Source organism: Camelus ferus, chromosome 1 (assembly GCF_009834535.1).
Source record: "Camelus ferus isolate YT-003-E chromosome 1, BCGSAC_Cfer_1.0, whole genome shotgun sequence".
Taxonomy (NCBI): domain Eukaryota; kingdom Metazoa; phylum Chordata; class Mammalia; order Artiodactyla; family Camelidae; genus Camelus; species Camelus ferus.
In genome coordinates, this window is record NC_045696.1 from 60785239 (window position 1) to 60799073 (window position 13835).

The 13835-nt window shown below is 34.8% G+C and overlaps 1 protein-coding gene across 2 annotated transcripts in view; it reads right to left on the reverse strand.

Annotated features, from left to right (window-relative positions):
* Positions 1 to 13835, reverse strand: part of LMLN (leishmanolysin like peptidase) — a 58733-nt gene that overhangs the window by 25291 nt on the left and 19607 nt on the right. For both annotated transcript variants that reach the window (XM_006180003.3, XM_032481021.1), the window contains 4 exons: positions 12390 to 12484; positions 9044 to 9161; positions 5493 to 5600; positions 2650 to 2726 (listed from right to left, as the gene is read on the reverse strand). In XM_006180003.3, coding sequence (XP_006180065.1) covers positions 2650 to 2726; positions 5493 to 5600; positions 9044 to 9161; positions 12390 to 12484 — 398 coding nt within the window. The remainder of the gene's footprint in view (positions 1 to 2649; positions 2727 to 5492; positions 5601 to 9043; positions 9162 to 12389; positions 12485 to 13835) is intronic.

A 13835-nucleotide genomic window follows, 5' to 3' on the forward strand; every position in this document is an offset into this window, starting at 1 on the left:
ATTAATAGGGAAACCTAAGCTAATCTGGGGAATTAGAAAAGGTTTTATGAGGAAGCGACTTAAAGCTAAACCCAGAAGGATAAGCACAAGTTAGCTGAGGGAACAATTAGAAACAAGATTTCTTGGTGGCATTTAGGGAGCTGTGAAATCAATTTAGTGGATCTTAATCAATGTTTCTTTCACTCTCTCTTTTAAAATCAATAGAATATAGCTATAAAAAATTGCATAATAGAAGATTTTTTAAAAATAAAAAATCAATAGAAAAAGAGGACTGCACTGTAGGTAGTAAGGGTAAATATTATTTCATGAACCTCTGAATGATTTAGTTATATATATAATAGCTAATACTTAATTGGTCCTTATAATGTGCCAAGTTCGGTACTAAGGGCTTTACATTTTTTTTTTTTAGGGCTTTACATATGTTAACTTATTCAAGCTCATAAAACTCTACGAGGTAGATACCATTTTTTATCCCTATTTTACTAAACATAATTGCTGGTTGTTGTGGTATGAGTACGTCTGGCTTTGTAAATTACTGCCAAAATATTTTACAAAGTGGCTGTATCATTTTACATTCCCACCAGCAGCGTATGAGGGTTACAATTTTCCTACATCCTCATCAATATTTGCTACAGTCTTCCTGATTATAGCCATCCTAGTCGGTGTGAAGTGGCACTGTAGTTTTTATTTGTATTTCCCTAATGATCCTGAGAATCATCTCATGTGCTTATTAATCATTTATACACCTTTGGAGAAATACCTATTCAAATCCTTCACCCATTTTAAAACTGGGTTGTCTTTTTATTTTGAGCTGTAAGAGTTTTTTATATATTCAGGGTACTAATACCCATATCAGACAGGTGATTTGCAAATATTTCCCCCCATTTTGTGAGTTCTTTTCACTTTCTTGATAGTATCCTTTGAAGCACAAGTTTTTGATTTTCATGAAGTCCAATTTATCTTTTTCTTTGGTTGTTTTTGGTATCATATCTAAGAAATCATTGCCTAGTCCAATATCATGAAGATTTACACCAGCGTTTCCTTCTAAGAGTTTTACAGTCTTAGTTTTATATCTAGGTCTTTGAACTATTGAGTTAATTTTCGTATATCATGTGTGGTTGGAGTTCATTCTTTTGCATATGGATATCCAGTTGTCCAAGTACCATTTGTTGAAAAAACTATTCTCTCCTCATTGAATGGTTTTGGCACTGTCATCAACATCTTCACTCTTAACCATTATATACATATGTTTGTACTTTGGTCATGATGTATTTCTTACTGTGTGAGACACCATACCTAAAAAACTTCTAAAAGACATTTGTACAGAATATGTGAAGGTCTTTGGGCAGTAGAAAGGACTACTCAAGATACAGGGAGACATTTAAAAATGGCTACTATAGTAATCCAAGCAAAAGATAACAGTGGTTTTGATAAATGTGACCCAAAAAGTACACAGACTCCTGGGATACTGAAAAGCTAAAAATCAAGCAAGTTTTATGATTGACTGGATGTGAGAGGTGGGGAGAGGGAGGTGTGAAGGATGATTCCCAGGGTTCTGGATAGAAATATGATAATGTCTTTTACCGGGAAAAGCAACTCAGCTAATCTACACTGAAGTCTTATGGATTTATGAAAATTAATTTCCATGTCTACAATTTACAGATATTGCCAGATATTTAGAAACATCTGGCTCATTTTTCTGTTGCCTCAGAAAAAGGAAAAATATGCTATAAAAGTCACGAGTGCCATGATTTCACTAATGACTCACACACTCCACAACACTTTTATATCTTACTGGTATCTTAAACTAGCATTGTTTACAGAAGGGCTATATAAATAGGTTGTTAAATAGAGCAGCAGGACCACGTTTGTTGGCCATTGCCTGTTCAGGGATAAATAGAAAAGCATTATAATGGCACTAAAAAGAATCCAACACTTTTTTTTTCTTTTCAAAAATGTGAATTTCCCAACTTGGTCTGCTGAAAACGACGAGAAGCAGTGACAACCCAGTAGCAATAAACACAGTGCCTAGATTGTGGTTTCTAAAAGCTATTCTCCATCTAAAGAAGCATTCCAGTGCTCCCTGAAGACTGGCTGGTGCCCACATCTAGAATAAGGTGGGTGCAGGTCAGTCTGCTACATTTTGCCATAACAAAAAGCAAGGAGGCTATCAAAATCCGAGTCTTGTCAAAAGAACCTAGAGCCCACACAGAAAAAGATTCCCACTGGAGTTATTTAAAAACAGTATTCTATTGCTTTACAAGAAAGTCCTACTGCTTTAAAAACCAGGAATCTAGACATAACCAATTTCATTTACAACTTCAAATCTGTTTATATTAGTCTTTCCTACATATTAGCATAGCCTCTACTTATTAAAAAAACAAATCCTATAATTCCAGGGATCTTGTTCTATATGTCAGGGATTCATTACTATACCTCAGGGCCTCAAACATTTATTGAATGAATGAATGAATGGAGTTGATATAGGTAATGGATAGCTAATTACACAAAATTTTAAAAATAGGTCTATTTTACTTCAGTGTAAAATGCTGGTATTTTCTTAAGCTAATATTCATTTCCATCTTATTATTATTAATATTCATTTCATTTTAACAAACAATTCATATAAAATTCTCACAGCTGTCTTACCCAGTGTCCTCCATTAATGCCAGAGTGATTCGAGAGAGGACTCGGTTCTGGGTGTGAGAACCAGTCATTGCTTCATTCTGAAAATCACCAACAGATTTTAGTTAGAAAATTGGACTCCCAATAATTTCCATGATTACTTTGATGTATATTTAAAATGTTACAAGTGTGAGAAGCTGACAAAATATTCACTTAAAATAGTGAAATACATAAGCTTTCTTTAAGATGACAAGACTGAAATTTAAAGCAAAATCTACTTTCTGCCTCAAATGCTTATACTGTGTACTATTTCCCTGGAATGACAGATAACCTGCTTTAGAATTCTATGATGAAACTGAAGATGAAATAAGGAAATAGAAATACTGTAAAAACATTATACTATCCATGCAAAGTAAAGTGGGTGGTTGAGACAGATGCTCAGATACTGGAGTGGGGAACAGAATACTTGACTTAATTACAAAGAAAATGCTTTTGTAACTAACCCTCTACACTTTGTGATCACAGAAATACATATTAATATGCAAAATAAGTATCACAGAATCCATAGGATCAGAGGAGTCACATGATGCACCCCAAATAACATCAAGGTCTATTTATCCAATGTCTTAATTCATATAGTAAAATTCCTACCAGGAGGTCACCTAATGGTAAGGAATTCACTGTCTCTTAAAGAAGCACATTCTATCTTTGGGAAGTTCTGGCTATTCTTCTAATCATCATGGTGAACACTGAATGGTCATCTTAGGTACTTAAGTATCATCTTTAAAAAAAAAATAGTTCAAGGACACAAAGTTGATTTCAGAGAAAGGCAGTAGTTTAATTAAACTAATACAATTACTACTCTCAAGTCTTCTATTGAAAAGTAAATAAATTTTCATTTCTGGTCAATCAACAGCTTTCTAAAGGGAATTACTTGGGAAAATTGCTTAAGGAAAACAAACTGAAGTGTCCATGTGAGAAATAAGTGTTCATGTCTTCCATAAGTTTCTATCACTGTTACTCTGTGGTCACCTAGATGAGAACAGTCAGCACAAGCATTAATTTCACTCTTTTCATAATTTCGCTAACTTGGATCATGATGTATATAAACTGCAACTATTTAATTATCTAAACAGACTTCTGATCCAAGTATACAGTGTGTGTGTGTGTGTGTGTGTGTGTGTGTGTGTGTGTGTGTGTGTGTGTGTGTGTGTCTGTGTGTGTATCCTTTGACTCAGAAATTCCATTTCCAGGAATTCATCCCTTCTCTTTCTATATAAACAAACTTTTTAGTTCTGCTCCCTTGGAAACCTAATAAAGGTGGAATGTCAACTGTGTTACCAGGCAACAGGATGCAAAGCAAGAAGACCACCTGCTATGCCTCTGGACTTGGGATTACTATAAATGAACATGAACACCTATTGGCAAACAGTGTGGGACTTCTCTGTTTGCAGTGACTCTTATGGGTATGTCTCTTACAGGCATCTGGAAGTTATGTCTATGAAGCTGTTAAAAAGAATGTTGGTTCTTATTTGGGACACAGTACTTCTAAGCCTGGCTGGTTCTTACACCCCTCTGATACTTAAGACTATTCTTGTGCTTATGGTATTTGAGCTGGAGGGGGAGGGAGAGAGGCCCAGATGATAGCCCCCAGACTACTGTGTAGAGCACAAGAGAAATGCCTGTCTCTGCAATGCTGGCATGCTGTACTTTCTTGTACCCTTCTAATGTATTTTCAGTGTGACCTGTTTAGGTCTTATGAGCTTGACTGATGGTTTAGTTGAACCTAAGAACACCCACTGGAATGCCACTCCTGTAAGGCACTGCAGATATAAATAAATCGCTCATCACATTTTTAGAATAAAAAATTTAAAGTATAGTCATTCATTCACATGCGACTATGTTACATTCATATAATATAATACTACATAGCTGTTAAAAAATAAATAGATCCAAGTATACAATCTATTCTACTGAAGCATATATTTCTGTAATGTGAATGAGCTCATGTGAGACTGGTAAAGGAATAGCATCAGTGTAATATGGAGTTATGTTGGTTCATAATGATTTCTCCCTGGATTTTAATGTTTTGTGCAGTGGAGTAATAGTAGCTAAATACAACGTACACTAAGACAGCCAAAAGCAGCAACAGAGGAAGGCTGTGCTGGGCATTGTGCCCAGTCACTCTGTGTTCTTCCAATTGACTCAGCATGGCCAGAGGCTGTCTTAGAAGTGTTTGTTGCATGATTCTCTAACCTTTGTACATTTTACTCTTGTCCTCATTATTCAGATTTATAATTCTTTAAGCTTTAAGCTCTAAAAACTATATATAATTGATGATTTATCTATCTACCATTGCTTTTTGCTGTTAAAGAAACACTAAATCTAGGAGTTTATTTATTGAAAACATGTATATTTTAAAAATAAGCTACTACTTTTATTATGATTTAGTGCCTTTGTTAATAATCTGGTATTTGTGTTTTCCACAAGCCTTGTTATCTTTAGTGTTCGATTTGGAAAAAAGGGGTTTTTTAGGACAGCATACATTGTATTACAGCAGAAGCACCTAAACTGCCTTGGAAATACGTCTAAGATATATGAGTGAAAAAAGTTGCATAAATGTATGAACCGATTAAAAAAAAAACAACCATGTGTTAGTGTGTCTGTCAGTCTGTCTATCTATTTATCTAACATTTCCAAAAGGATATTAAAAAAATTAAATAGTGATTACATCTGGAAAGTGCGTCTGGAGAGCTAAAGGGGAAAATGAACTTTTTAATTTTTCACTTGATAACCTATCATACATTTGAGTAAGAATTACTTTTATTAAAGAAAAAATGCAGAGTAAAATTTTAAAATAAACTAACCTCTAATAACCTTTTTTCCCAATGGTTGAGCTCAGTGCCCATACCACCTTGGTTTTCAAGTTCCATTCCCTCCAAAATTGGACAGTTAAAATGTTTTCGTGCTTCATCCTAAGAATCAGGAAAATAAATAAATAAATATACCCTACAAAAGTACAATAAAATAATGGCAAACTATTTATCACACTGGATATAATAAAGTATAATAAAATACATTTAATATAATTTTTCATATAATTAAAATATTTTGATACTACATTACTATTAAAGTACTATTGCTATTAAATTACTATTTTTCAAGGATTTCTGATCAAGATGGCGGAGCAGTAGGACCACAAGCTTACCCCCAATAATGACTACAACAAAACCACGACTGACTGCTAAACAATCAACAAAAAATAAGACTGGAACCTAGCAAAAAAGATCTTCGTCAACTGGAAACATAAACAGGGAACCTCAGCAGGATGGTATGAGGAGTGTGCTTGTGATATTATTGGGACCCATACCTCTGGGGTGGGCAACCCACAAGCTGAAAAATAATTAAGTTGCAGAGGCCCTCTAGTAGGAGTGAGAATTCTAAGCCCCACATCAGGTTCCCCAACCCAAGGTTCTGGCATTGGGAGGAGGAGACCCCAGAACATATGGTTTTGAAGGCTAGCAGGGCTTAACTCCAGGAGCCCCACTAGACTTGGGGAAAACAGAGACTTCACTCTCTTGGAAAGTGCACACAAAATCTCACATGTGCCAGGTCCAAGGGCAGAGGCAAGTGATTTCATAGGAACTTGGGTCAGACCTGCCTGCTGATTTTGAAGGTCTCTTGGGGAGGTAGAGGACAGCTGTGGGTCATCCTGGAGACATAAAAGCTGGTGGCAGACACTGCAGGAGTGTTCATCTACATGAGCTTTCTTGGAGGCTGACATCTTGCTTGTGTCATTAGCACCAAGACCTAGCCCCACCCAACAGCCTGTAGGCTTAAGTGCTGGGAAGCCTCAGGCAAATAACATACTGGGTGGGAATGCAGCCCCAATCATCAGCAGACCCCCTGAGCTACAAAAATCTCTAGACACAGCCCTACCCACCAGAGGTCCAGGACCAAGCTTTACCCAACAGTAGGCAGGCACCAACTCCTACTGCCAGGAAACCTGCACAAGCCTCCTGTCCAGCCTCATCAACCAGGGGGCAGATACCAGAAATAAGAAAACAATAATCTCAAAGTTTATGGAAGGAATCTGCAAACACAAGCCAGACTACCCTGGGAAGAGCTGGATGCTGGCCCTTGGGTGACGAGACGAGTGTACTGCTGGGATACATAGGACGTCTCCCACAGAGGACCACCTCTCCAAGGTCAAGAAATGTAACTAACCTACATAAAAATACCAACAGAAATTTACACAATATGAGGTGGCAGGAGACTATATTCCAGGCAAAGGCACAAGATAAAATCCAGAAGAAGAAATAAGCAATGAGGAGATAGGAAATCTATCCAAGAAAGAGCTTTGAGTTACAATTGTGAAGAGGTTCAGAGAACTCGGGAGGAGAATGGATGCACAGAGCGAAGCTTTTAGCAAAGAGTTAGAAAATATAAAGAATACTCAGAGTTGAAGAGTACAATTACTGAAATAACACAATAGAAGGAATCAGGAATAGACTAAATGAGGCAGAAGAATGAATCAGTGAGCTACAAGACAGATTAGTGGAAATCACTACTTCAGAACAGAAAAAAGAAAAAAGAATGAAAAGAAATGAGGGTAGTTTAAGAGAATTCTGGGACAACATGAAGCGCTCTAATATTCACATTATAGGGATCCCAGAAAGAGAAGAGAAAGAAATGACCTGAGAAAATATTTGAAGAGATAATAACTGAAAACATCCCTAACGTGGGGAAGGAAACAGTCACCCAAGTCCAGGAAGTACAGATTCCATACAGGATTAACCCCAAACAGGAACACACCAAGGCATGGTAATCAAATTGACAAAAATTAAAGATAAGGACAAAATATCAAAATCAGCAAGAGAAAAGCAACAAATTAACACAAAAAGGAACTCCCGTAAGGTTATCAGCTGATTTTTCAGGAGAAACTCTACAGGCCAGAAGGGAATAGCATGATATATTTAAAGTGATGAAAGGAAAAAACTTACAACCAAGAATACTCTACCCAGCAAGGCTCTCATTCAGATTTGACAGAGAAATCAAAAGCTTCACAGATAAACAAAAGCTAAAAGAATTCAGCACCACCAAACCAGCTTTACAAGAAATGTTAAAGGAACTTCTCTAGGTAAAAAAAGAAAAGGCCACAACTAGAAACAAGAAAAGTAGTCATGAAGGGAGAAGGGTACAATGCAGGGTATCGAAAATGCATTTGAAATTAAGAGATCAGCAACTTAATTATGTATATACAGACTTCTAAACCAAAACCTCATAGTAACTGCAAACCAATGTAACTCCATAGTCATCAAACCACAAGACAATAAAAACAAAGAGGAAAAAAGACCTACCAAATTACTATTTCTTTCAATATTTTTTCGTCTGTTGAAGATTTTGACTTTAAGTCATATATATTTCAAAAAAGTAATAGGGTAGTATGATTACATTTGTAACTTTTGTGTCAACAATGCTTTTAATGTAGGTGTGACCGCTCTTATTATGGATATAGGCTTTGTGGGGAAAATAAGTTGTTTAAAAGAAAACACTTTTGCTCATTTGGTTCTGTCTGTCCTTCAGTTAGAGATTTCCAAGAATAGGAAATATCCCAAGAGCAGTGCAAAAGTTTAGAAGTCAGAGAGAGCTGTGTGTAACCAAGGAATAGAGAAGGGAGAATAGGTTTCTGTCATTAAATAAGAGGGTATGATGATTAATTTTATGTGTCAACTTGGCTGGGCCACAGTGCCCAGATATTTGGTCAAACATTATTATGAATGTTTCTGTGAAGGTCTTTTTGGGTGAAATTAACATTTACATTAATGGACTTTAAGTAAAGCAGATCACTTTCTATAATATAAATGGGCTTCATCTAATCAGTTGAAGACCTTTACAGATCAAAGACAGACTCACCCCTGAGCAAGAAGGAGTCCTACTAGCTGACTGCCTTCAGACTTAAACTGCAACTCTTCCCTGAGTCTTCAGCTTGCTAGCCTACCTCACCAGATTCTGGACTCTCCAAACCTCCCCAACTACGTGAACCAACCTTAAAATAAATCTCTCTCTCAACACATCCTGTTGGTTCTGTTTCTCTGGAGAACTCTGACTAAAACAGATTTCAGCTGAAATGACCAGCAATTATGCAAATAGTACCGGTGATCCTAAGAGGTATCACAACACACCACTAGTGTCACAACCTAAAGTAGTTGGTAGAATGGAGCTATAAGAGTCACTGCCAAATTTCTATTTCCTCAAATTTTTCATGGCCTGTAGCTTTACTGTACTGCCTTAATATTATCTTTCCTACTATAAGCTTTCAAATGTAATCATTAGTTCTTAAACAATAATGATTAGTAGACCATAATGAATGAAAAGAACAGACGGCTCCTGAGACAGGAAGCTCTGTAATACTCACGACAACACGAGGTGTTACTAGAAGATACACAGTGTGAGGAACTCTCTTATTATCTCGAACATCCCATGATCTCTCTACTTTTCGAACTACTTTATCACTCCACTGATATAATCCAAGACTGCAATTAAAGAATAAAATGTCAGTTTTTACACATTCACCTCTACTTTAAATGTAAGTGTGTTTATGAGTATCAATATGAAATTTAACTATCTGAGTTTACTGAACATAAGAGCATGCAAAGTTCTTGATAGTATTTTCTAATTTAATCTTTTCAACAACTTTATTATCATCACTATTTTGCAGATAAAGAGACAGAAGCTTAGAGAGATGAAGTAACTTACTCAAGTTCAAATAGCTAATATTTGGCTAAGATGACAATGAATTACTTCCTCTTAACAAATTTACTCGATAAAATAAAAGCATTCCCAGGGACATACCCAAGCACTGAATATAAGAAACTGTAATAAACAAAAAAAATGGAATTTTTAATTTAGTGGGAAACTATAATTTACTTAATAACTGTGCTATAAAATCAGTTTATCCATTTAGGAAAAAAAAGTTTCAGCTCACATACAGAAATAAATTTCAGACAAATATCAGCAAAAGTGACAAAATAAGGACCTCTGAAAATTTTCTACTTCATGAAAGCAATGAGAAAAGTAGCAAAATTGGCCAAATCAACTTTTTTTTAGAACTCTGGAAATTAACCAAAGACTTGCAGCAATCTAGGAAACACTTATTTAAGAAAGATACATAAATCTCAGTAAGACCAGGAAGCTTTGTGGAGTTTTCCCATGTCCTCTCTCCAGCTCTGTGCAGCCCTGAAAATCAACAGCCCACAACCATGTTGAAAATCAGCAGCCTGGCAGCCAAAGGGAGCAGAACAGGGTTGACTGGCAGAATGTACTAAAAAAAAAAAAAATCCGACTATATGGCTACAAGAGACATACTTCAGACTCAAGGATACAAATAGGCTGAACTGATGTTAAAAAGATACACCATGCAGAGTACTAAGAGAGCTGGAACAGTTACACTAATATCAGACAAAATGCATTTTAAGACAAAAATTTTTACTAGAGACAGGAGGGACATTTTATAATGATGAAAGGGTCAATCCACCAAGAAGACATAACAGTTACGAACATGTATGTACTTGATAAAAGAACCCCAAAATACATGAAGCAAAAATAAATCCTAAGTGGATTAAAGCTATGAATGTAAAAAATTCAAATAGTAATTTACTAGAAAAAATTTAAAAGAATATTTCTATAATCTTTGGAGAGCAGAACAAACTTTCTTAACCCATAATGGAAAAGTATATGAATTTAATAATATAAAATTTAAAAACTTTTCTGTATGGCAAAAACATGATAAATGAAATAAAAAACTAAATGGGAGAAAACCAACAATCTCTTTTGGGGGAATCTATCTTACACAAATAAAAGCACTACTGCAAAAGTGCCATATTTTTTGTTACAGAAAATTATAATGAACATCATTTAAATTTCTTCCTATAACCGGTATCTTTTTCCTAGACTACTTCTACCACTGACCCTATGAATCTCTCATTCTTAACAAAACAGAATATGAAGAGGCTATTTTTTTTCTCACCATTATTTTAAACAATTCAAGGACTGTATGGTGAATATCTGCCTACCCAACAACCATTACTTAGACTCTACAATTAACATTTTGTTATATTTGTTGTATCATACATCTGTTCATCCACTCATACCTTAAAGACATTATTCTTAATTCCTTTTCTTTTTCTGTGGCAAGGCAATGTTTAAACATAAATAGTGAAAAAAGCCAGCAAGAAAATAAACAGTTTTTTACCTTATTAATAACTCCAGTATCCTCTTCATTGAGGATTTCATTTCATTTACATTTCAAGATTAAAGGTTTCTCCAAATAAATAGGTTAGGGCCAAATTCAACTCTTTATAACACCTGAAGTTTATTACTCCATTATCTCCATTTATACTGTAAGATTTCCTGCTTTTGAGGAATACCCTGAATGTAAGAATGCACTGCAAATTACGAGCTTAACAATGGTCCTGGTGTGTAAGTATCTCCTCCTTACCCACATCACTACGTAGATGATATGTTTCCCATAAAGACCACAATTCTTAGGATAGACCAGACTTCTCCCATACCACCAAATGAACACAAACAATCTAGGAAGTAAAACATCTATTTCTACATTAGAATTTTGTTTCTTCACATGTACTCTAAAAAATATTATGGTGAATACAGCATTATCTTTTTATGTTTTTACATTATGTTTTAATACTTATTTAATTCTAGCTACCTAAATAGATATCTTTGTATTTAAAGTAAAATATACATAAAATGAACAAATTCTACATATAAGAATTAATTAATTTTTTATTCTGCATCCATATGCCACTACCTGGTAAAGATATGGAACAGCGTCAGCACTCCCAGGCTTCCTTGTGCCACTTCTCAATCTATTCAACTTGTTCGGCATTTGATAGCCTGCCACTTCAGGTAAAACTACTAATCTTTTATCGTTGACTATTTTTAAACTCCATACAACTGGACTAACTGATGTATTTTGCTCAATATTATATAACTGTGATATTCATAAATGCTACTACATGTAGCATTGTGTTCTTTTTTAGGGCCTTGTAGTTTTCAATTATAGGCACATATCACAGTTTATTTACCCATTCTTCTATTGATGGACATTTTGGTGGTTTCCATTTTTTGGTCAATAACAAAAGTGTCATGAACATTTGTGTACATGTCTTCTTGTAGGCGTGTGCTCTTAATTTAGAGATTTATTTTTTACATAAATGCATGCAAATGGTTATAGTTCTGTGACGGATATTCTATATAAAATTCTTGATAATTTCTTCTTTTTAGTATTTCTCAGTATTATTTCTTTTAGGTCCTTAGCTTCTAGATCACTGATAATATGCTGTGCTAAATATCAGTTAACATGTAAATGTTTATCAGTTAACATGTAAATTATACAGGCAATAATTATTAATAAACCAAAATAAAACCAACCCACATTTTCCCATGGCCTGACTATCCTATGAAGTAATACAAGTTACAGAGTGGTGGAAAAGAGCCCTGCCTGGCAAGAAGAGTCCTGGCTCTTTGGACGAGTCACTTAAGCTTTCTCCATCTCAATTACTTCATCTGTAAAATGAAAAGGTGAAGCTAAATGACCTCTTACATCCTGTCATGTAGGATATACAATTTTCCCAGGCTAGTCGTTAAACCACTGTTACGTATGGCACTGAACATGCTATGATTCTTAGATTCTAGTCTTAGCACCCTGCTATGAGAAGAACAAGAACAAAAGTAACAAATACCTATAATTAAAAGGTGGAAGACCGTCTGCAAATCTTGACGTTAGAGGATTTCCATCTTTATCATGGTAGAACGCAAATAGCCCAGCAGAGAAACCCTGTAAGAAAAAAGTTCAAAATGTCTTACAGTGAAAAATATTAGATTTGATTATAGACAATATAACATGCCACTATCAAAAGAGAACACTGATATAACATAAAAACACCACACCAATACTTTTACAGGAATTTGCCACATACTGAAACTGGATAAAAATTAAGTGTCCCTATTATGAATTTTAAATTCCAATTACTTGAGGTAAGTAAGTGAGGAAACCAAAAGTAATAGTAAAAAAGACATTCTTTGGTAGTGGTATAGACAATGCATTTATTTGTTTAAGGGTGTGTTTATCACAGTTGATCCTTTTTACATAAACTTACTAATAATCTCTACAAATGCAACCAGGGAATGGTACTATTTAGAACAATTAACAATATAGTTTAGAGTAGGCGGCTGAGCTCATAAGAGCACTCACAACAATTCAAAGTCTTTGAACCCAAAGTCCATACTTAATATACATTTATACCTAAGGGGGAAAAAAATAAGACTGGAAATGGAAATGTGTGTGTGGGTGGGTGTACACTTTGGAAGAAAGACTGCAAACATGTATCAAAAGATTAGCCATGGTTCTTTTGGTTGGTAGGATAATGTATAAATAATCGTATTTCTAAAAGTTTTTTTACAATGTGAATTTATAGGTTTATAATCCCATTTTTAAAAAGTATTTTTAGAGATTAAAAGCACAATAAATAGTATTTTATGAAGTCTTCAATTTTAATGAGATAATAGAAACTTCACATAAAGGCATTCAAAGTCCCATTCTCTATCCCTCAACTCCCAAATAAAATGAGAAAATGAGGCAAAAAAAAAAAAATTATTGACATTTGACATCTCCAATTTCATTAGTGTTATTTCTTTTCTTGCTTTCTTTCTTATAACTGATAACCAAAACAAAGCACTTTTGTAACTATTTAAATATGTTTTATACATTGAGAATATACTATAGTTTATATCCAAATAACTAACAATCACAAATGACCACTTAAATGATCAATTTCTTTGGCAAGTTTGTTTGCTTACTTAACTGTGGCCTCAGTGTCAGTCAAGGCTTGCCAAAATGATTAATGGAATCCAGATTATTCTTTTATTCCTACATTTCTTCTTTTTTAATCTCTGAAGATGCAAAGCCCATTTGATGGCATCATCTAAGAAAATCTAAAGAGTTTTTAAGATACAAGGCACTGAGGTTGTATAAAGCTTAAAATAGTATGATGTGCCTCATCCTTCATAATATGCTAAACACACATTTTTTCCACCCTATCAACTTGAAAATTTTTCTAAGCACTCACATTTCAGAGGACATATCTAGTATTTAAAGTACCATGAATGATTGTATTTGACAGCTATGA